The 21,473-nt window shown below is 43.0% G+C and overlaps 1 protein-coding gene across 5 annotated transcripts; it reads right to left on the reverse strand.

Annotated features, from left to right (window-relative positions):
- Positions 1 to 501: 501 nt before the first annotated feature.
- Positions 502 to 21,466, reverse strand: KIF4A (kinesin family member 4A). 5 transcript variants are annotated; one of them, XM_038184280.2, is made up of 29 exons: positions 21,100 to 21,466; positions 18,997 to 19,187; positions 18,797 to 18,889; positions 17,836 to 18,002; positions 17,510 to 17,604; positions 17,171 to 17,290; positions 15,834 to 16,009; positions 14,732 to 14,793; positions 13,905 to 14,037; positions 13,573 to 13,628; positions 13,261 to 13,366; positions 12,890 to 12,955; positions 12,390 to 12,575; positions 11,629 to 11,732; positions 10,844 to 10,988; positions 10,240 to 10,350; positions 9,407 to 9,490; positions 9,147 to 9,260; positions 8,765 to 8,920; positions 8,281 to 8,375; positions 7,704 to 7,833; positions 6,681 to 6,851; positions 6,165 to 6,272; positions 5,402 to 5,470; positions 5,209 to 5,310; positions 4,331 to 4,492; positions 2,877 to 2,996; positions 2,008 to 2,130; positions 502 to 1,331 (listed from the first exon to the last, which is right to left on the reverse strand). In XM_038184280.2, the coding sequence occupies exons 1-29, from the start codon at positions 21,455 to 21,457 to the stop codon at positions 1,146 to 1,148; spliced, it is 3,789 nt and encodes a 1,262-aa protein (XP_038040208.2). In that variant the 5' UTR covers positions 21,458 to 21,466; the 3' UTR covers positions 502 to 1,145. The 5 variants fall into 5 exon arrangements, with proteins under 5 accessions (XP_038040208.2, XP_038040205.2, XP_038040206.2 ...); XM_038184277.2 differs by having other exon boundaries at positions 6,672 to 6,851; XM_038184278.2 differs by having other exon boundaries at positions 13,905 to 14,040.
- Positions 21,467 to 21,473: the final 7 nt, after the last annotated feature.

Here is a 21,473-nt window from a genome sequence, read left to right on the forward strand (position 1 = left end):
TCCTTTGATGGTTATTAAAGGCATGTCTGAACAGCTCCTGGGCTGAGAAGCCTGCTCAGCCTGCACCTGACCAGAAGCCACCTACCATGGCTAATACAGCACCAAGCCCCAAAAATAAACCTAAAGCACACGTAAAGCTCAAGGGAGGTACAGTGCTAATGCACCACTCATCCACAAGACACAGGGTAGAGCTCAGTTGTTACCATTACCAGTGGTAATTCTCTCCAATATTACCAATTCTCTCCAATGCTTCCACTGGAGAAAAAGAAATGAGCACAGGAAAAGACAAACAGTTTCACTTTTCTTCATGCTGTAAAGGAAAAGAAAGCAGCATTACACAAATCAGGCTGCCTGCTTTTTAAGATATAACAGAAAAATTCTAAAGCTGAACACAGCAACCAACAAAACACTTCTGAGACCCATTTTAATAAGAGACACTAATCACAGAGATCCTGGAGTGGATACCAAGAACCACACAGGCAATAAAGAAAGACAGGGTCATTTTTTTCCAAAGTATTTCCTTTATTAAAGCTAATAAAACAAATTAAAATTACTAAATCATTCACATAGGGCTAGCAAGTTTCTAATTTCATTGAACAAGAATAGACCAGTGCCCTAAACGGTACAAGAACACTGGCATTTCATATCTGCTAACTAGTTTAAGACTACAGACAGTGTCTCCTCAGAATCAAGCACCAGTGGATCCCACATGGCAGTTTAGAACAGTTCCTCATACTGTATTGGAAGAGACAGAGCCAAGTTTTCCAGTGCAAATGCAAAGTTCTTTCAAGATCATGTATCACCTGTACCCAACGCATTCACAGCTCAGGGTGAGGAAGGCAGCTGTAATGAACAACCTGGATAAATCATCTGCACTCACTCCAGAAATTCCAAAGAGGGAAGCCTCACCATCATCCTCCTAGAAGACATCTGGCCAAGCCCCACACATACAAATATTTACAAAGAATTGACACAATCTAGCAAGAACTAGTGCTCCACTCCCTTGGTGCTGCCTGCAGCTGTCATGCCAGACAATGGACAAGTCTACGCTGCAGCAAGAGTTCCCAACACTATTTTTCCTTTTAAAAAATCCCCCTCATCTGTGGCGTAAAGAAGTGCAGCATGACCCAGTTGTCAGTCATGGCTCAGTCAGCTTCCTCTTTGATAGGGGTACAACCTGAGAAAAAGCTGGTGTTGCTAATTAGCATTCTCTTCTTTTTCTTCACAAATGGCAGCTGGTTCTCTTGGGACTCCTCATCCATATCGAGCACAGGAGCAGCAGTGCTGGGCTTCTTCAAGAACATTTCTTGGTCTGTGATGTCTTTCAGGACCTATCAGGAAAGTGAGGAAGACAATTTTGCAGTTGGTCACCACCCTGAAGCCAACCAGCTTGTACTGGAGCATGGAGACAGCGCATACAGAAGTTGTCTTGCCAGGCTCAAGAATTGCTACATTTCTTGACTCGTGTCAAAATTCTGAAGGCCTGTCATGGTCTTCATGGGCTGGGCAGGGCGAGACAGCATAGAAATAGCATGCAGAGGGTACGTATTTGAGGGAAGTCATTCAGTTTACCTGAGGCAAAACTCCATCTGCCAAGTCAGGCTACACACTGGCATAAGACCAGCTTGGATGTAGATATCATTTTATCCTAGTTTCTCAATTCTCAGTCTCTTTTCACTGCTGGGAGGTGCAGCAGGACTGTACGGCAATACAAGAGTCAATATGGGTGAAGTCAGCATATTGGCTCCAATTCCTTTCACAGAAAGCCTACGTGGCAGTTTTAGGATGAAAACTTAAGAAGTCAGCAGACTCAAAACTGAAATACAGGCTGACTTAACAGCTGTATTCTTTTCAGAGTTTTCTAGCACAGTTTCTTTTCTTGGTTAACCACCACCCTTTAGATCCAATCACTAAACATACCGAGTGGTTCTGAATGTGTACGTACCATGGTGTTTTGTTTGTTTTTAATAATAATAATAATAAAAAAAAAAAAGCTTTAGCAAGTACCTTTGCAGTTGGGGTGATACACACAGGCTGAAAGAAGGTCTCTCCTGGAGTCACTTCAGTAGGGTCTTCTAGTTTGAAGGAACCTTCAGAGTCCCTTGTTTGGTCCTCACACACCGTGGCATTCTGAGGGACAGAGTTCTTTTGAAGCACTTTTACAACATTTAGCCCTTCTTTTCCCACCAACAGCTGAAGAAATTCTAAGGATCTCTAAGCCACTTTCTTTCTAGTTCCAAAGTAATTCCTGTTTCAGGATGCTAGGTGCCTCTATCAGGCAACCACTTTTATGAAATAACAAATAATTAAAGAATTACTATGGAGGTTTCTGCTCCAAATCTTTAAGATCCAAGAATACAGCATACATTGCAAGCAAGAAGTCTAATGAACATCAGTTGTTCATGAACCACTCTGATGCTACAACCCCCCTCCCTTAATTATCCCTTCTACTCCTTAAAAAAAAAAAAAAAAAAAAAGAAAAAAGGAACAAATATAAATATTTAAATAGATTAAGCTTTCATGCTTTATGACAACATACAAGTTTTATTTACTGAGTGGGATTAAGAAAGGACAAATCGCTTGTTTTCAATTTGATGGCTAGCAACTAGCACTAGGTGAATATATGTGGCTTTGGATGTTGCCCAAATTTCTTTACTTTAGCGTGAGAGCCTGGCACTGCAGTAGCAGACTTTGGACTCAATTACCGTGGATAAAACAGTGAATTACAGTGACATTTACAAAGGTTTCAGGAAGGTGTGTTCGCTTTAGCTTGACAAACCGTGCACGTATGCCAGCAGTGGAACTGATTATCCATTCATCCAAACTTGCTTAAACATACTGGGTAGTCTGGATGTTGGGTTACAAGCGCTACTCACCGGAAAGCTGGGGTCTCTATTTCTGCATTTTGTTGGGTCACAGTTACAGCCTCCAGTGCAGCCCACCTTGCGCTTCCTGCAGCCACACTGTTTGTTTCCACATCGGCCCTTGCAGCAGCACTAAGCAAGAGAAGAGTTCTGTGCAGAAAGAGCTTTGGCGTTTTATAGACTTCCTGTAGATTGCTATAGCTGTCAGTGCTTGAGGCAGCCTGAAGGACAGCACTATTCCAAGCTATCATGAACCTTTTATTTCATTGCTAGTCCCACATCTCAGGAAAAGCAGTAAGATCTTTCCAACTACAGAGCCATCTCTTGCTTCAGTATCCCCAAAATAAGAACCTTTGATTATCCAGTGCCTGACTTCAAGTTACCCAAAATGAACCTAGTCTTAGTGCCAGCTGAACAAGCTAACATTTAAGCACTAAGAGAAACACCGTTAATGTACCTAGGGTCCTCCATCTAGATGGAGATGACCCAACTGAGCTATTTCATGGATCAGAGGAGGTATTTTCTTTGCTAGTCTGGGTACGTGAAGCAATAGCAGACTGCATGGCCCAGGTGCCCCAAGCTACAGTTCAGAACTGAGAAACAACTTGCACTAGAGTTCCACTGGGCTACGTGCATGAACTTGGAAGAGCCAGGTGCCAAACACACACCCTTGTTCTTGCAGTGTGGAAGAAAAGAACGCACCAAAACCCAAACCACTCAGTAAATTCAGAATTCATCAGGGTGACAAGCACCAGTGAAAGAAACTAAAGCTACCCCTTCAAATTCCTAAGCTTTTCTGTAGTAGCTGCTGACATTGTCAGTCACACGATAGTAAACTATGCAGTAATTTACCCTTTGTAAAAGGAGACAAAGACATCTCATGATGGAGGACTAGCTTTAGAGCACTTCAAACCCAGAGATGCCCATTGGTCCACAGTGACTTATATTCAGCAAGATCAAGTCATCTCTTCTGCATTGTGAGGAATTAACTGAGCAGGAAGCTTAAGCTTCAAAGCCCAGCAGGCTGATGGAAACAGAATACTGAAGCTGAAGCTTCTGTCAGTAGGACTAAGGACCCACAGCACACCACTGTGGGAACAGTATATACAGATATATGACAGACCAGCCTTTTTTCCCTGCTAAAAGAGGCTCAACATTTGGCTGCTGTCTAGAACATCTAGGTCAGCTGCACACCCAGAAGTAAAAGGGAACGCGTGTTTCGCTTGTGGTAGTTTTTTCATTGGACAATTTATCTTCTATTGAGGCAGGTGTTGCTGTCTCTAGACAACGTTTGCTCTGTCTGAAAATCATAAATAACCCATACCAGCATTCTATTATAATAATACTATTATAATAAACAGTTGGTGGAGACACTGGTTTCACTGTTGTGCTGTACACATGCTAGATGCTCAGGGATGAAGGTGATTCCCTTAGTAGTAAAGTGACAAAGAGTAACTAGATCTTACCCCCATCATGCTCTTCTTTCCTCCTTTGACTGCTTTTATTGGAACCCATTCTGCATCCTCCTTCTCCTCTCCAGACTCCGCAGAGTCAGAAAAAAGCTCTTCTACATCCATTTCTGGGGTTGGTGCGCGGGGTTTTGTTACTGTTTGCCGGCGGGTCTTGGGCTACACACAGAAAAATTACAAATATTGAGGCCCCAGAAGAAACATCAGGGGACTGACATTTTATTAAGGCACTTCAGAATCCAGCCACCATATCCCCATTCCTCTCAAGACGGCCAAGAAGATGAGGGAAGGGAAGAAACAAATGATCAAACTGGCAAGGATTAAAAGTTCAATTGAGCAGTCAGTTTAAAGTGCTAGAGTCCATAAAAATATAATGGACAAATCCTTGAAAAATTAACATAAAACTATTTTGCCAAGACTATAACACGTATCATTTATTCTTCTCAGCACTAAGTTTTGGATCTTTTGCAGAGCCATGATTAAGTGTGCTATAACAGGTACCTTGCTCCAGGATTCAAAGACTAGAAATGCTACAGAGAAAATACCTGGATTACTAGGAAGCATGAAGAGTCAGACATAATTAAACTGAGGAAATGTGTTTTTTGTTTTTGTTTTTGTCATTGTGGAGCTTTGTTTTTTTTTGTTTTTTTTTTTTAAGATAAAAAAATGCAAACTACTTTCAGAATTATTTTGAAAACAGAAACCTTAGGGACCATCTGACGTAGAGAACAGGCCTACTAAAAATAAGCATAAGAAGATGCTTTGTAAAAAGCAACATGGGTGAAAGATACCAAGATTTTTAGTGGCCGGCATTAACATTCAGAAAAAAAAATAGGTACAATACAAGAATGAAAATTGGTATGCAGCAACTTTACTTTGGGTGGAATGTAATCAAAAGAAGAATCTGGAGACTCGGGCGACTCTTGTTGAGTGCGATGGAACTTCTGTCCACTGGCAAGTTGGAGAAGCAGCAATTTCTGTTAGGAGGGACAAAAGTTAGCTTTGTAAAGCACACTAACCCAACTGCCAAGATGCGCCCATGTGACTTATGTCTGTACAGATCACTACCTGTTTAAGAGTGTCATTTTCCTGGAGAAGTTCTTGGTTCTTCTCGCTGATCTTCTCCAGCTTTTCCTCCTGTTCACAATACAAAATGAAATCTATAGGCTTACATGGGGGTAGGACAAGTAGTAGTTTGGGACAGATTTTTATGCTTGGATCTTTCTTGTAACATCAGAGGGGGTTTCTCTGTATTTTACAATAAGACGTCAGGTCTGACTTCTAGATCAGGAGAATCATTAGCGCTACTACCTAGTTTTATGCATAATATTGGGTCCTTTCAGTTGTGCTGACAACTTAGGATCTAAAATCTCCTCTATTGCCAAGGCTTACTGGCAAATTAGGTGCACCTAGGACTGACGTTACCCCAACGTGTCACTGAATGTGCCCTTCTGCAGGAAGCGACAAGACAAGGTACAGTGTGTACCATTCTAATATGGTCTAGCTAAAGCTATTCTCCTGCTGATATTGCAGTGAAGCTGTGCTCAGCAAAAGATTAGTAATAACATGTTGACCACCTCAACTGAAGGTATCCTGAGCTTAGAAGTCTGCATGAGCCAGTTAGATTCTGTAGGTCTTGGAGAACAGTTGCTCTTCAGGCTCAATAAGAATGTCTCTTCTTCCATTAAATAACTGTAAATGTATAAATCTTAGCTACAACTGGAAAAGCCCTCAAATTTCTCTGCATGTTCCTCACTGTAAAGCAATTATTCCAATTAACATGTGGCCATAACGAGTAGCCTCTGGAAAAACAAACACATCCAGATATTACCTGACACTTAAGTTGCTCTTGCAGCTGTTTCTCCTTCTCATTTACTGAATCTTCCAGTCTCTTCTCCACTGCTTCTTTTTGCTGAAGTTGGCTAAGCAGGTACAGAACCTAAAAGCAAGTTAATATAACAGACAAAGAGGTGTGAATTCCTAAAGAGATATCTGGCAGCTCAGACATGAAAGGCCCAGACAGTTTCAGAAAGAAGATGCTTCCTACTGTTTCTAGCATTATTTTGCCCTGATCCCCTTTAAAAGTCATCTTATGCTGAGATATAACATTCATACTTCAAACACTGTGAGACATTACTGAATAAGATAGCTTGTGAGGGACAGAAGATGAATAGGGAGATTTCTTTGGCTTTTGTTACCTATCCTGCAAGAGTCCAACAAATCTCCAACAACCACAAAGTAACAGATCAGTTTCAGCACGTCTCCACTGCCTTTATCTATGAGCAGATCTGGGAATCAGAGTTCTAAGATGCAAGCGAATGAAATCTTCAGAGCCCACCTCTTTTACCTTCTCCTGGTGCTGTTGTTCCCGTACCAAAACCTGATTTTGGAATTCAGCCTCCATTTCTGTTATGTAGTTTTGCCCTTCAATCAGCATCTTCTGTATGTCTGAGCAGCTAGCTTTACTCTGCTGAAGGCTGCTCTCCAGCTTGCTTTCCTGCACCTTGGAGGAGACCAGCTGAAAGACAAAAGCAAGGTGATTGCTCGGTTCCACATTTCATAGCGTGCACTGGGACAGAAATAACGCAGTCTGAAGGCGTAGCACTTCTGCTTAACTGCCAACCACCCTAAGAAGTGGAACAGCCACTTCAACAAGGGGAGTAAGTGAGACATCCAGAGCTAGACATCTGACAGCCACTATGGAAGTGCAGAACAGATAGCAGGAGACCTTGTTAACTGTTCCTAATTTCCTTTCCTGCAGCATGTTAAATCTGAGCACATGGGGGAAGGGATGACCCCCTCCCAAATAAATGCTCTTCCATATAATTTTAATTGTTTTCTTCCATTAGTCTCCAGGTGCCAGGGACTGCCACATGATTGGCAGTAGAAGAGAGTAAGAATCGGACCAATGCTGAATCAACTGAATGACAATCTTGTTCGATCTTCTCCCCTCCCAACATCCATTCTGATCTCAGAGTACTGCCCTGTTTCTTCCTGCAGACTTCCTATTTATTCAGGAATTATGTTTTAGGTACTTTATCCTCGTAACTTCCACCTCTGAAATTTGTCTCTTCCCTTTTACTATTATCATGTACGCGTTCTGCAAGCACAGCTTTAACTGGCACCTCCAGACCGATGTCTATACTGCTTCCCTCTTCCCTGATCTTTTTCAATTTCACTCCCCAAAATGATCTGCAGTAGAGAAGAATATTTTAATCAGAAGTCGTGATGGAAATAAACCTCATTCAGAAAAACACTTCACCTGAATTCATCATCTCTGCTGTCAGCCTATGATTCACTTCTTTCATTCCTGGCTAAGCAGACTTCATTACTAAAAATGGAAGTTCTAAAATAGGTAGACTCAGTTTACCTCTGCAAGGAGATACTTCAAAGCACATTTAGCCTCAGAAATTGTTGCAATATTGTCCCAACGCTGTTTCGCACGATCTCCGTTGTCTGCATCTAACAGTTTCTGCTGTAGATCTGCTATCTGGGCATTCCTTTGGAAGAATACACATATTTGAAGTCACAACACAGGAGAGAACTTGGGCTAAAACTGTTGTTATCAGAATATTAGATGAAATAGTTCAAGTTAATAGTGTGACTGCTTAGAAATGTAGACTCTGGCTGTCACACTACACCAGTCTCTCCTCCCCTCTCACACTTCCAATTAAAGAAAAGTGTTTCCCTCACTCACAAATGCTTGTAAACAGCTAAGAACAAAACAATATTAGTGACTGAGTTGTGTCCTTAAATCCCTGCATTAAAAATATATAAATAAAACCAGGAAAACCATATGGTCTTATTTTACAGTTTTCATTGTCATTGAATGAATTCTTTCAATTTCTCTTCTGTCTCACAGTACAGCTACAGATAAAGACGAGGTTAAAAAAAGCCAACAGCTTAAGGTGCAAGCTCTGCAAATCAGCTTTATAGTAATATCTTACCTGAGCTCCATCTCAGTTTCCAGGCTTTCTATCTGCTTTGATAGAGAAAGGTCTGCCTCTGATGCCTTCAAATCTGTGATGGAGTAGGTGCGCCTCTAAAGAATTACAGCAATAGACAGAAGTGAGCAATATCTGAAGCAATGCATGGGAGCCAATCTTTCGTCTATAGGCATTTCAGCAAAAAGTAGTAGTAGTATTATAAAAGCCTTCAAGCTTTTCTTCAGTTTAAATCCCATTGTTCCTTCCCAATAGTCTTTGGTAACAGCTGTGACCCACTCACATCCATCAGATTCACTGAATTAAGTAACAGGTTACTTAAGCAGCTCTTCCCTGACATGTCACAGGACAGTAAGAACATTAAATCCGTTCTTCCAGAAAAGGAACCATCACTACCTCCCTTCTGAGGGAAGGGGTCAAATAGGAGTAAGAGTAAGGTACAGGCAGTCATCGATGTGGGACAGGTAACATGGCATTTCCCTCTTACCCGGAGCTTTGGAGGTGGGTTTTCCCCAGAGTCTTTTTTCTCTTTAAGCTGAAGGAGCTCCTGTGCCAAAATCTTTCTGTCCTCCAGAAGGTCTGCAAGGTGCCGTCGAGCCTCTTCAGTGCTAACGAGAACCTCTACTTCATTTGCCAGCCAGCCCTGCAGGAAAAACAGTACAGTGGGTCACTGCAGTCTCAACTTCAGGACTGGCTCCTGCTCTGAAATGCCTTCACAGCTGAAGTGCATAATCCAGTTGCTTCCCTTAATAAGTAACTCCACGTTCCAACCCCTTGCTCTCCAGCCATCAACCCCAGCAGCACCTCATGAGTTAACAAAGCTAAGTTTGCCTACCGCTTATTGGGATGCACAAAAAGTTGGTACACACCTTTACTCGTGCAGCAACTCCTTCCATGCCCCGATTTTGACCCTCCTTCCGTTTATCCGCAGCCTCCTGTTGTTTCTGTAAAGCATCTTTTAGGCGCTTGTTAGCAGCTGCAGCCTGCAAAATAGTTTACACAAAAAAAATGATATGGCATTTAATATCTATTGATTGAAAACATGAAGTGTTCAGATTGCAACCTCCAACCACATTTTGCAGACACTTGGGAACCGGTCAGGAGTTTGTAGCAGGTACTGACTCCCTACCTCTTCTGCTTTGCGTCGAAGGACATTGGCCTGCTTCTGAAAGTCTCGTTCAAGCTTAAGTAGGTCATACTGCCTCTTGCGATCCTGCAGAAATACGTCAGATGGAAAATTACGTGTCACCTTTATACCTATGGACAGTTTCACACTTATTGAAACAGAAGAGATGCATTACAGAACAATAAGTGTAAGAGTTTCATGATAATGACTTCACTGATCATTACAAGCTTAAGCCATGCAGTGCCATAGGGAACTCAGGCTCTTAGGCTTAAAATGGCTAGAGAAGAGGCTCCACAATTTCCACCAAAAAAGGTTTAGGAGCCTGAAGGTTGTAAGAGTCTGCAAAACATGAGCTTAAAATGCATCATCCCAAAATATTGGAGTAAGATTTTTACAGCAAGAATTCCTGTCAGATCAGAAAGCAAGACATAGAGATGTATGTTCTACATTACACGTGAATGCTACAAGCCAGATGTATTTAATTAACTCGCTGTTTACCTGGAGATTCAATATTCCTTTGAAAGGTAGAATACCTCCCATTTTGTGGCCCAAACCTACAACTTTAAATACTTAAAAGTACTAAATATTTTTGGCTTTTACTGTAGAGTAGAATGCTGATGACTTTTGATAGTTTTAAGTGCTCCAGACATTAGCAAGTCCTTTTACAAGTGGTGAAAGGTGGTAACCGTATGAGCTAACATTTTGTTATCTTCAAAGCATTCCCCAGATGTTTTTCCAGATGCTTGCAAATTAAACAAAGCCTCACAGCAAAGACATTAATGATTTGTTTCACTCTGAAGAGGGAGGTACTGTTTGAGGGCTTATTGTTTGCTCACCCGTTCTTTCAGCTGGATCACTTCCTTGTCCTTCTGTTGTTTCCACTGCCTAAATTTTTCAGCATCATCCTTCATTTGGCGCATCAACTGTACCCTTTGGGTTTTCATTTCCTGGAATATAGAAATGGCTGGAAAAATTGCCTAATGTTTTGATTCTGGGTAGTTTCGACCTATATTTCCCTGCCGTGGGTTTGTGGATATGGGTGTCAGGGGGTGGTGGTGGACAGGAAGTACCACAATATGCTGCCCCCTAGGAGTATATGCCTAAGGATGCTTTCAAAGTGCTAAAATCCAGGAATTCATTTGTAAGATGTAAAAGGAAAACACATATACACATGATGCACTCGTGGGACTCAAAATGAAGTGACTTGACTAAGGCAACAAATTATCAGGATAGTCAGAAGACACTTCAGACTTCTTTTCCTCCACAGCACTGTAGTCATCTGCCTACTGCATCACACTAGCAATGATGGTGAGATGCTTTTGGCTACGTGGCCAACAGATTGGTGCCCTCAGTCTAATAAACAGAAATCGTGAATATCTTCTGTCTGGAAACTGCTTTGTCTACATTGGGGTGAGCCTGAGAACTGCTAGGGTTAGTTACCCTGATCTCCTGGTTCAGTTTGGAGACAGTGCGTTCTGTAGATTCCTTCAGCTTTAAGAGCTTTGATTGTTCATTCAGCTTTTTCTTCAGCTCATTAATTTGCCCTTCCAACTCCTGAAGTCTTTTCCGACGCCGTTCACTCAGCCTGTAAAGAAACCACCCTTTAAGAACAGGCCCCTAATTACTGTTACTCTCAAACAAGCCTTCTCCAACTTCAGAGATACAGAATTGCTTCCTTTTTCATAAAGTATCACGTTTCCCACTGCTCCTTTCAGGCTTCTTTACAATTCATACAACTCGCATGGCATGTGAAAGGGAAGATTAGGCCCAGAAAGCCTACCCTACCTCACCGTTCAATGACTACTTATCAGGTGGCGGGGGAATGATCTTCTGGAAACTAAGATTGTCTCAGGCAAAAGGCCAGTTACTTACAAGTGACTCAGCACTAAGGAGCTGAAGCACACCTTGTGCTGACCCCTCATCTCGTTACAAAATCCTGTACCGTTCAGAGTCAGGACTCACAACAAAAAGATCACTACAGCACTACCAAAAGAGATGCTAGGGCACAAAGGGCCTGAGTTGTCCACATTAGATGAATCCAAATTTTCTTCATATTCTATCTAGTTCTCCAGTTTCACACCTCAGAACTGTTCTTAATCCCGTGCTTACACCAAAATAAGAACTTTTCAATACAGCTGAAATAAAGCCAAGACAGCGAACTTTTTCATGTGCATTAACACAATTTTGAGTGCTATAAGCCATGCAGCTTGTGTAGTCAGTCTTACTTGGCTTGGTTGACATCCTTCTTTGCCATTTGCAGAGCAAGGATCAGCTCCTCCTTTTCTTTTTGCAAATTGCTGACTTCTAATTCCAGATCCTTGATATTAGTCTAGAAAGGACAGGAGTAGTAAGACTCACAAGGAAAACCTCAAAACCCCAACCTCAGAGACAAAGCTTTAAGATGGAAGACCTTAAATAACCATGTTTCTTTCTAAGAGGCTGTAAAACATTTTTTAAAAACAGCACATGTCAAAAGGGTTAAGCCCCCCTCAATACACCGAAATCATAGTCCATAGAACCATTCTAACATAACTAAAAGTTACAAACAAACAATTTGAGAGATCCCATCACAACTGGCGAATAAGGGAAGCCAGATCAGCTGGCTGCACTATGAAATTCAACAATGAAGTACCTGCATTTTGGCTCAGAGTGGCCAAGCAAATCTGAGTAAAAAGTTGAGAAACCCATTTCACAAAGAACAGGCAGTGGCCAAGAACTTATTTCAGGGAACAGACCATCTTCAGCTGGTAGGACAAGATGTAGATAATCAGACATGGTTTCTCCTTATTCTCTGCTGACACTTTTAGTCAACTTCTCACCCATGCCCAAGGGGGGGGCAGTGACCATAACTTAAGGAAAAAGACGCAACAACACGCTCTTGAAAGGACAGATCTTCTCCCTTCCTTCCTCAACATAAAGCGAATCCATGAATTGGGGAAAAAGAAACTTCAAGAAAAAGCTCTTGTAAGAATCTGTAAGAATTTACCTGGTACTGGGACTGAATGGGCTCCAGCTGATTATCATTCTGTGTCATTTTTTTGGCAAGTGCTTCTTTCAGAGCCAGGACTTTATTCAGTTCAATCAGCTCTTTGGACATCTGTGCTTGACGGAGGGCATGTTGTGTGCTGAAGTCATCTGAAGATCTCTTGACATCCTGTCCCGTTTCTGCTTTCTGTATGAGACATAGCAATGAGCTGCAGAGGCCAATCTAAAGCTCTTTGACTACGTGATTAGTTTTTGCAGAGCATTTCAAATCATTTTTACATTAAAAAAAATAGATATTCAGAAATTAGAGCAGGTTTTTGATCTTGAACTAACTGAGCAAACAAGGGTGTAGAAAAGCAGCACATACAAACGTGATGTATTATTTACCAGCCACTTGAATTAAAAAAAAACAAAGCATAGACATAAATAAAAGAGGAGGAATGGGATAAAGACATGCCCTGGTTGGGTCTGCACTGCAGACTAAGGACTCCCTTCACTTACAGTCATAGCATCCTGTTCAGAGCTTGCCATCTCCGCAACAGCTTCCACTGTGGCAGCTCTTTCACTCTAGATAGGATAGAGGAAAAAAATATCGGTATAAAGGTAGAAAATATGAAGTTAATAGCAACCTGTTGGTCTGTAATGACAACATAGGTTATTCTCCAACCACGAGTAGCCTTGCTGTTGCATTAAAAGCGCAGCTTGTTTGGAAGCGGATGTTAAGAGTCACTTAATACTTCTAATTCCTGGGCTCCTTAAATAAGGCTTCTGCTGAGTGAAATCCACTGCTCAAGCGGATCAGCGTAAGAGCACTAAATTCCATTAGTAAACTCATTTGGCACACACTCTTAGCTCCTCAAATTCAGTTTTACCTGCAGCTGAACCAACGCTTCCTGCAGATTGCAAATCACTTCTATGTTTTCTTTTAGTTCCTCATCTTCCACAGTCTCTACTAGCTTCTGGAGATCAAGTTTGCATCTGCAAGGCAGACACAGGAATAAGTCCGCAAGTCCTATGTGGCAGGTTTGTGTCACACGTGATAAAAAAAAATACTTCCCAACACAACATACAAATGAGTTCCGGATGAACAAATGTAAGTAGACAGTATCCAGTCTATCCCAACATGAACATTTAATGCTAAAAGGCATTTCCTCAGCACAAGCAGGGTATGGAAACAGACTTACACAGCGTGTTGAAGTTGCTCTAGTTTGGCATTCATCTTCTCATTTTCTTGTTCTGTCTAAGAGAAGCCAGAATTATACTGAATTATAGGAAGCATGAGACAAAAGTAAGAAACAGCTAATTTATTTGTAGCTAAGGACAGGCTGTCAGCCTGTTGCAAATCAATGCACCAAAACGTTTTCCACAATTTCTTCCACTAGTTTGGAAGTCCTAACACCAGTTTTGGCAGGAATACACACTCTTAGCATGCCATTAGGACAAAAGCTGCTATCAATCTTCAGCTAAGAGGGAAAGTCGTACAACTTAAGGCTCCTCTCAGGTAATTCAGCCTTACCAGAATGATTCTTTCCAACATCTGTGCTGTCTGACCAGCGGCTTCACTCAGCCCTCTGCTGAGCTTTTCATTCTCCTCCATTAGCGACTGGTTCTTCTCCATCAGGGACTGCAGATTCTCTGAAGGTGCCATACTACTGAAATATCAAGAACCAGTTTGCTTGTGAGCATGACTTCAAAGGTTTGTAATAGCACTGAAATTACCTCCAAGTTTCCTAAATAACTTACAGCATATACAGGTTGTAGCTGACGAATAGAAAGACTGGAGGAAGTCTAATCTGAATTGAAAATCTCTGAAGAATACAGTATACTGAAAGAAGACATTTGCAAGAGAAGAAAACAGACCCCTTTTTAAAAATAATGCTGTTTTACCAATGCTAAGCCTGTAAACTACATTAACACAGATTTTGAAACATCCTTACGCAACATCCACACAGTTCAAACTCTTCCATTTGCTTTGTTCTTTTAAGATCGATAGACATAGAGGTGCCAAACATTTAGAGGTATAAGGGTGAGGAAGAAAGGAGAGATGGATAGACTGAGAAACACATAATTAGAATTCATTGCCTAATTCCTTTTTTATTTCCTACAGTTGATTTCTGCAATCCTAAGGGGTTTGCTACAAAACTGCGTGACCCATACATGCATGGAATTTCAATAAGCGTGACAAAACGTGCAGAAAGAGAAAACAAATATTGAGAACCTCTTAGGAAGCAATAATTTTGCTTTACCCCCACTCTACAGTACTGTCTGGAGCAAAAGAGATCTAAAGCCTTTGCTGGCGTGTGATAGCTATTAGCTACATTGAGCATAATCTACAAAGCTTACTTGATAGACACTGGGAGGGTCCCTCCATGGGCCTGCAGCAGCAACACCTGCAGCTGTTGTACCTATAAACACAAACAATTACTGCTTGTAAGCTTTTCTCATACAGTAACTAGATGGCTGAAAGAACACAATTCAGAACCTTAGTTTTAATGAGTCACCTGCTCCAAGATTGTGTTTTACTGCTTCCTGTGGGAAGGGATCACATCTCTACTGTATTTGAAGTAATTTGTTCATAAAAAAAAACAAAACCAAAACCAATAAAATGACCTTCTCTTCACCAGGAGCGCTCAGGTTGCAGCATGCTCATTATGCTAAGCCACCTGCAGGCAGCTAACATGCCACTGTGCGGGGTGCCAGAGGTCCCACTGAGTCAAAGAGAAGGTCTCACACTTCACTGGACCAATGCTCTGTTGCTGCATTTCATGTGAGATAGAGTCAGATCCTTCGCCTTCCTAAGCTACTTGAATACAGGGTTTGAGTTTACAGTACATTAATAAGCGTTCACTAAACTCTAGCAAATGCTTATATGCAAAATCAAAACCACTTTACTGGCTCAGTTTCAAACCAGGCTATTGACTGTTCCTAGGAAGAGCTAAGAAAGCTGTACCATATACTTGCTGCCAAGTGAGCACGGAGAGCCTGGTTTAGCTATCTCTAGTAGATAAGCCCTCTAGCACTTCTAGCTTTGGATTTAACCAATTCCAGTTTATGCAACTTATCTCCTCCGAAGCTGGCCACAAGCTGCTCTTCACTTCCCACTCCGCTGCATGTAGGCAGGTGAAGGCAGCACAGCAACCATCACCGTATCTCTATCTTTGCCTGCAGGCTAACAGGCAGGTAATATTTTGTCCAGTGGAAGGCAAATGTAAATCACACTAATGATATGATTTTACTGTAACAGGGAACGGTTGCTGTAGAATTACAGGAAGCACTCACGTATTCCCTGTCCAGCACTTACACAGTCATCTCAAGAGATGGAGAAACACATAGTGAATATTTCTCCGCATTTTGTGTAGGTGCCCTATTTCTTTGCTTGGTATTCACGGAGCTGATTACCAAAAGGCTAAATCTGGTCTAACCAAATGAAGAAAGTGTCCAGTACCTGCTGCTTTAGGTGATGCAACTCAGCCGCCTGGGGATCGACGTTGACAATTGGTTTGTTTTTTATTTTTCTTGCCCTGTCAGCGTAACGCAGAGTACTCAGAGTTTCTTCTAGATTGGAATCTGCTGGGCTTACACAGGCAATCATGAGAGTGTGGCTGTTACCACCCAGAGAATCTGAGAAGGAAAACAGGACACAGTCAGTGCTCTGACAGAGAGCAAAAATAATTAGGCAGACATCACTATTAAGATACTTAAGGCAGCATAGCACATCTCTGTACTACAGCTGGATTGTATCTAGGTGTAGTTTTGTCCCAGGAGCATTTCCTGAATACTGAAGTCCCAAAGTTGCCTCAACTCTGAGCACCAATGTTTTCACATCAGAAGCTCCAGGGATATTGTTGTCCTGTTGAATAATTTTGGTAACTACTATAATTTTTCTAAGTAATTTCTAGTATAATTCTTCCAGGTTTTTCCCTTCCCTTCTCCCACACAGTATTACTCAAGACCTCCATGGATATCCAGACATCACAACTCACACTGTTCTGCAATCCAAGGCAGCACTGACTAGCACATTTGTTCAGATCATCAAGCTGCACAGCATCTTCTCCTCTGGTTTCACACTAACACATATTGGCTACTTAAAGCTTGCAGCTAGAGAAGAAGGCCCCACATCCAGCTCTGCATAATCCATTTTCCTTGCATTAGATATTTGCTGATACAAAAATACTGGGAAAGCCTATCATTTTGTACAAAATCACTCAACTATCCAAAAATTCCCAGTAAATTGCATTATTCTAGCTACACCCATATTAAAGATGATCTTGAATAACATGTATTAGAAGACCATTGCAACTATTAAAAAATAAGCACCACGAAGAAAAGGAATTAAGGGGAAAAAAAACAAAACAAAACACACAAATATTTGAAGAGCACACTGAAGGCACAGACAGCATGAGTTTCATTTCGATAGTGATAAATCTCCAGTAAGTAGTTTTAATCAGGATATAACAACAGATCTCTGCTGCTTCCAGATTGAAAATTCTCCCCCTCCTTCTCCCCACCAGAAGAACTGCACTGAATTTATCATGTTTCCTCCCATCATAGAGTAACTGTGAAAGAGCAAGACTTAAGAGTCCCTGTCTGAAAGCATTTGTAACCTAAAAAGAAAAGTCCAGAAGAGGTCTAGCAACAGCGAGAAGAGAAATCAAACCAACAAATGCAATCACTGTCAACAGCAGTTCCCACTTTGGGCTCTAGTTGTATGGCTGTTAGGTTTTTTGATAGTTTTTTAAAATGCATCCGTAGATTTAGGCTTTGTCGTGATCCATCTCTTACCTTGCAGCAGTCTTGTTAACTTTGAGTCTCTGTAGGGTACAAAACCACCCTTCTTATTTTCATCACCTAGAGCACTAATCACATTCCCCAGGCAAAGGAGACCTCTGTTAATGTTGATACCTGCACACAAATAGATGATGGTGAGTAGAGCTACCTCAGTGGCTAGGAACTGGTCAATTCCTGCCCTTTCTACAAAACAAAGGTGTTTTTTTTTTATTAAAAAAAAAAAAAAAAGAGTGCTTATTTTAAATGTTAAAGAACCACATGGCTTTTCTTGATAAGGACTTGATTTATGAACTCAAAAGAAACCCAAGCTACACCAGTCCTTTTCCTACAGACCTTCTTTTAGTCGGTCTCCTTCAGCCTTGGTCTTCTTCTGTCTCTCAGAGCCCGCAAGATCAACCAGGTGCAGCTTGGAGTGAAAACTGCTGTTCCTATGGCAGAAACAGACTATTTTACTGTCTCAAATAAATACAGAGTTAGGAAAGGAACTGTCTAGTGGTTACTACAGCTGAGCTCCAGTGCTCAAATACCTGATAACAGAAAGCACTAAATAAAGTGCCTCAAGTGCCTCAAGAGTAGCTCAGCTGCATTAATCCAAGAGAATGAAATCCTGAGCAAGTCTGACTCTAACACCTGCTGCGAGCAGCTGTGGCATCACTTACTTGTCACTTTTCTTTTTCTGATCGATGCAAATGGTGAAGATAGCATGGGACCGCGAAGACTGGGAGTTCATTGCCGTGGAGGCCACCGTTCTGGAATTGTTCCCCTGCTCTAGGCAGGACACAGTGTCTTGTGCATGGGCGACACTTCTTTCAGTCAGTCCTATAATCTATACCCAGGAAGAAAGCATCATTTATTCTCTCCTTCTTCTTCACCCTTGACGTTCTACATCAGGAAAGTTATCTCCTGCCTTAGCCAACAGAGAAGTGAAGTCTGTGTACACACAGCCTCACAAGCATCAGTCTCACTTCACGGAGGAACTGCATTGCTGCTCTTTAGCAGTAACAGTGAGCAGCACAAGATCACACAAAATACTGACAGATCAAAGTGCCAGATGTCCTGTACGCTTACCTGCTGGGTATGACAACCAACAGCCTCCCCACCACTACAGACAAACTACGTGAACAAAGCATAACTGGTGGACATAGGTTTAACTACAAAACATACACAGAGCATGCAGTAGCACAAGGTTTTTTCCTGCTCTACGCTATAAACATGCATCTATAGGAAATGGCTAAGAAAGTAACTTCAGCATTTGACCAGCTTCTGTCAGGATCCCTTTGTTGCACGTGACTTTAGCAAGTAAAACTGCAAATGGGTTTGAAGTTTGATGAAGGGACCTGAATTACAACATTTTCAGGTATTCGCCTAAATTAGCCTTCAAACGAAAAGTCAGTTTACAACTTTCAAGTGACTTTGTCATGAGTGGCTAACCCTATTAGCATTACACTTGAAGTAAATTTAAAGATTGTCGATAGCTCAATTTTGAAAGGAAGGAGCAGGTTTTGTGATTTCATATGTACAAATACAAAGCAGTGCTCAAGCAGACTGGCAGTTCTTTCACTGAAACATTTGTCCCCAGCAGTATTGCCCCCTTCCCTTTTCAACCTCTTTCTAACAGACCTTTATGCCTTCTTTAGGATCTTCCCGTATACTGATTTGAGAAGACCGTTCCCTTGATGGGCTGAGCAGGTCTAGAATATCCTCATTGTAGATCTGAAAGCATCAAAACAGCAGTTCAGAGTCAGCAGCTTTTCCAGAGAACAACTCACTTCACCTGCAGCTCATAAGTTTATAACAGTTTAAAAACCAGCAGTGTTTACCTCCAAATAGGAGACTTTGAGGACAAATTCCCAGTCCTGCCTCCGCTCCTTCTCCTGAAATAGCAGCTTGATTACGCGAGGGATGATCCCCACGCTTGGATCATGCTCTTGACTGGCAGTGTAAGCACCTCCCATAGAATACGTCTTTCCAGATCCTGTCTGTCCATAGGCTATGACAGTAGCATTATACCCTAGGGGAACAAAGAACACCCAAATCAGAGAGCCAAAGAGAAACCAGAAGAAACTGGCAAGCAAAGCAGCATTCCAGGAAAAGCATCCTTCCAAACAAGCACTCTCATTCACTGGCAGTTTATACAACCTTTATGCACTGGTCACAGTCGGCAACATCAAGGGAGAAAAGAAGTTAAAAACTATACATAAAATTAGTATACCATTTTTTTTTTTTTTTTGGCAGATTACCTCTAGTAAAGCAACAGAGTGATCACAGAAACACAACGTAAATTTTCTGTCATTCCAGCTGCACTTCAGCAACAGAAACAGCTGCTGATACAGGATGCTTATTAAATCACGGCATTATTCTTAAGAAAATCCTCTCTTGCTTTATAAAAATATGTATTCAGGTACAAAAATAATCCAGTGACCACAGACAGATCATGTTGATGGCAGTATGGAGCACCAGTGGCTGTAAACAGGCAAGATTGGGCATTTTGCAATAGTTTCTGGACATTTTAGCCTAGTTTCTGGATGGATCTTTGTCGTGGTTCCGCTCCAGTGGGCAGCTGAGCTCCACCACAGCTGCTCTCTCACTCCCCCTCCTCAAAGAGGAATGGGGAGAAAATACGATGAAAAGGGCTCAAAGGTTGAGAGAAGGACAAGCAGATCACGCAGTAATTATTGTAACGGGCAAAACAGACTCGGCATAGGGAGACAGTAAGATTTATTGCTCATTACTAACAAGCTAGAGAAGTGAGAAACAAAGGAAAGAAACCAAAAGCACCTCCCCCCCATCCACCCTCTTCTACCTCCTCCCCCCGAGCGGCGCAGGGGAACGGGGGAATGGGGGTTATGGTCAGTCCACAGCACTTCTCTGCCACTCCTTGGTCACTCTCGTCCCCTGTGCTGTGGGGTCCCACCCACAGGATGCAGTCCCTGATGAACTGATCCGGCGTGGGTTTCCCACAGGCAGCAGCTCTTCCAGAGCTGCTCCAGGTATGGGTCCGTACCACAGGATCCATCCCTCAGAAGCAAACTGCTCCAACCTGGCTCCCCCACGGGCAGCAGCTCCTGCCAGGTCACCTGCTCCTGCGTGGGCTCCTCTCCACAGGCTACAGATCCTGCCTGGGATCTGCTCCGGCAGGGGTCTTCCACAGGCAGCCGCCTCCGTCAGTGCAGGGCCACCTGCTCCACCGTGGTCTCCTCCACGGGCTGCAGCGTGGAACCCTGCTCCACCGTGGTACTCCATGGGCTGCAGGGGGACATCCTGCTTCACCATGGTCCTCACCACAGGCCGCAGGGGACTTCTGCTCCATGCCTGGAGCACCTCTCCCCCTCCTTCTACACTGACCTTGGTGCCATTCCTCACTCCCTTCACTCTCCCAGCTGCTGTGTTGCGCAGCGTTTTTTCCCTGTCTTAAACATACTCTCACAGAGACGCAAAACAACATCGTTTATTGGCTCGGCTCTGGTCAGCAGTGGGGCCCTTACCACACATGGGGCAGCTTCTAGATCCTCCTCACAGAAGCCACTCCTATGGCCCCCTGCTACCAAAACCTTGCCACATAAACCCACTACAATCTTTTAGCCCAGCTCCTGGATCCTTTAGATCCCGGATCCTTTGGATCCTTTAGCCTAGCTCCTAGATCCTTTACATCCTGGATCCTTTAGATCCCAGATCCTTTAGATCCTGGATCCTTTACATCCAGGGTCCTTTAGATCCAGAACCTTTTAGCCTAGCTCCTTTCAGCTTAGATCCTTGTCCCTGTAGCTTAGCTCCTGGATCCTTTAGCCTAGCTCCCGAATATTTGACATTTTGGACCTTTTAGCCTAACTCCCGGGCCTTTCAGCTCCTGTGGAGCCCCGAGAGCTGCTTTATGAGGACTCAGCACCCCGCGGGGCCTGCTCCCGGCTCCTCCTGGCACCCACCTTTGAAGATGCCCCTCACGAGGGGGGCGACGGCGGTGTTGAAGACCTCCTCCTGCTCCACCGTGGGGTCGAACACGAAGTCGTAGCTGAAGACCTTGTCGCTGCCCACCACCACCTGCGGCTCGCCGGGCACGAAGGACAGGCAGCTCTGGCAGCCCTCGCTCGTCTCCTTCGGCACCAGGGGCCGGCAGCGCAGCGCCACCCGCACGGGGATGCCCTTCTCGTCCTCCCCCCGCACCATCTCGGAGGTTTTTTTTGGGGGGGGACACACGGCGGAGCTCGGCCGGGCTGAGGAGATGATGGCGGCCGGGGCCGTTGCGTTCAAATCGGCGCGGCGGGGCGGGGCGGCCAAAGGCATGACGGCGCGTCACGGC

The sequence above is a fragment of the Anas platyrhynchos genome, chromosome 10 (assembly GCF_047663525.1).
Source record: "Anas platyrhynchos isolate ZD024472 breed Pekin duck chromosome 10, IASCAAS_PekinDuck_T2T, whole genome shotgun sequence".
Classification (NCBI taxonomy): domain Eukaryota; kingdom Metazoa; phylum Chordata; class Aves; order Anseriformes; family Anatidae; genus Anas; species Anas platyrhynchos.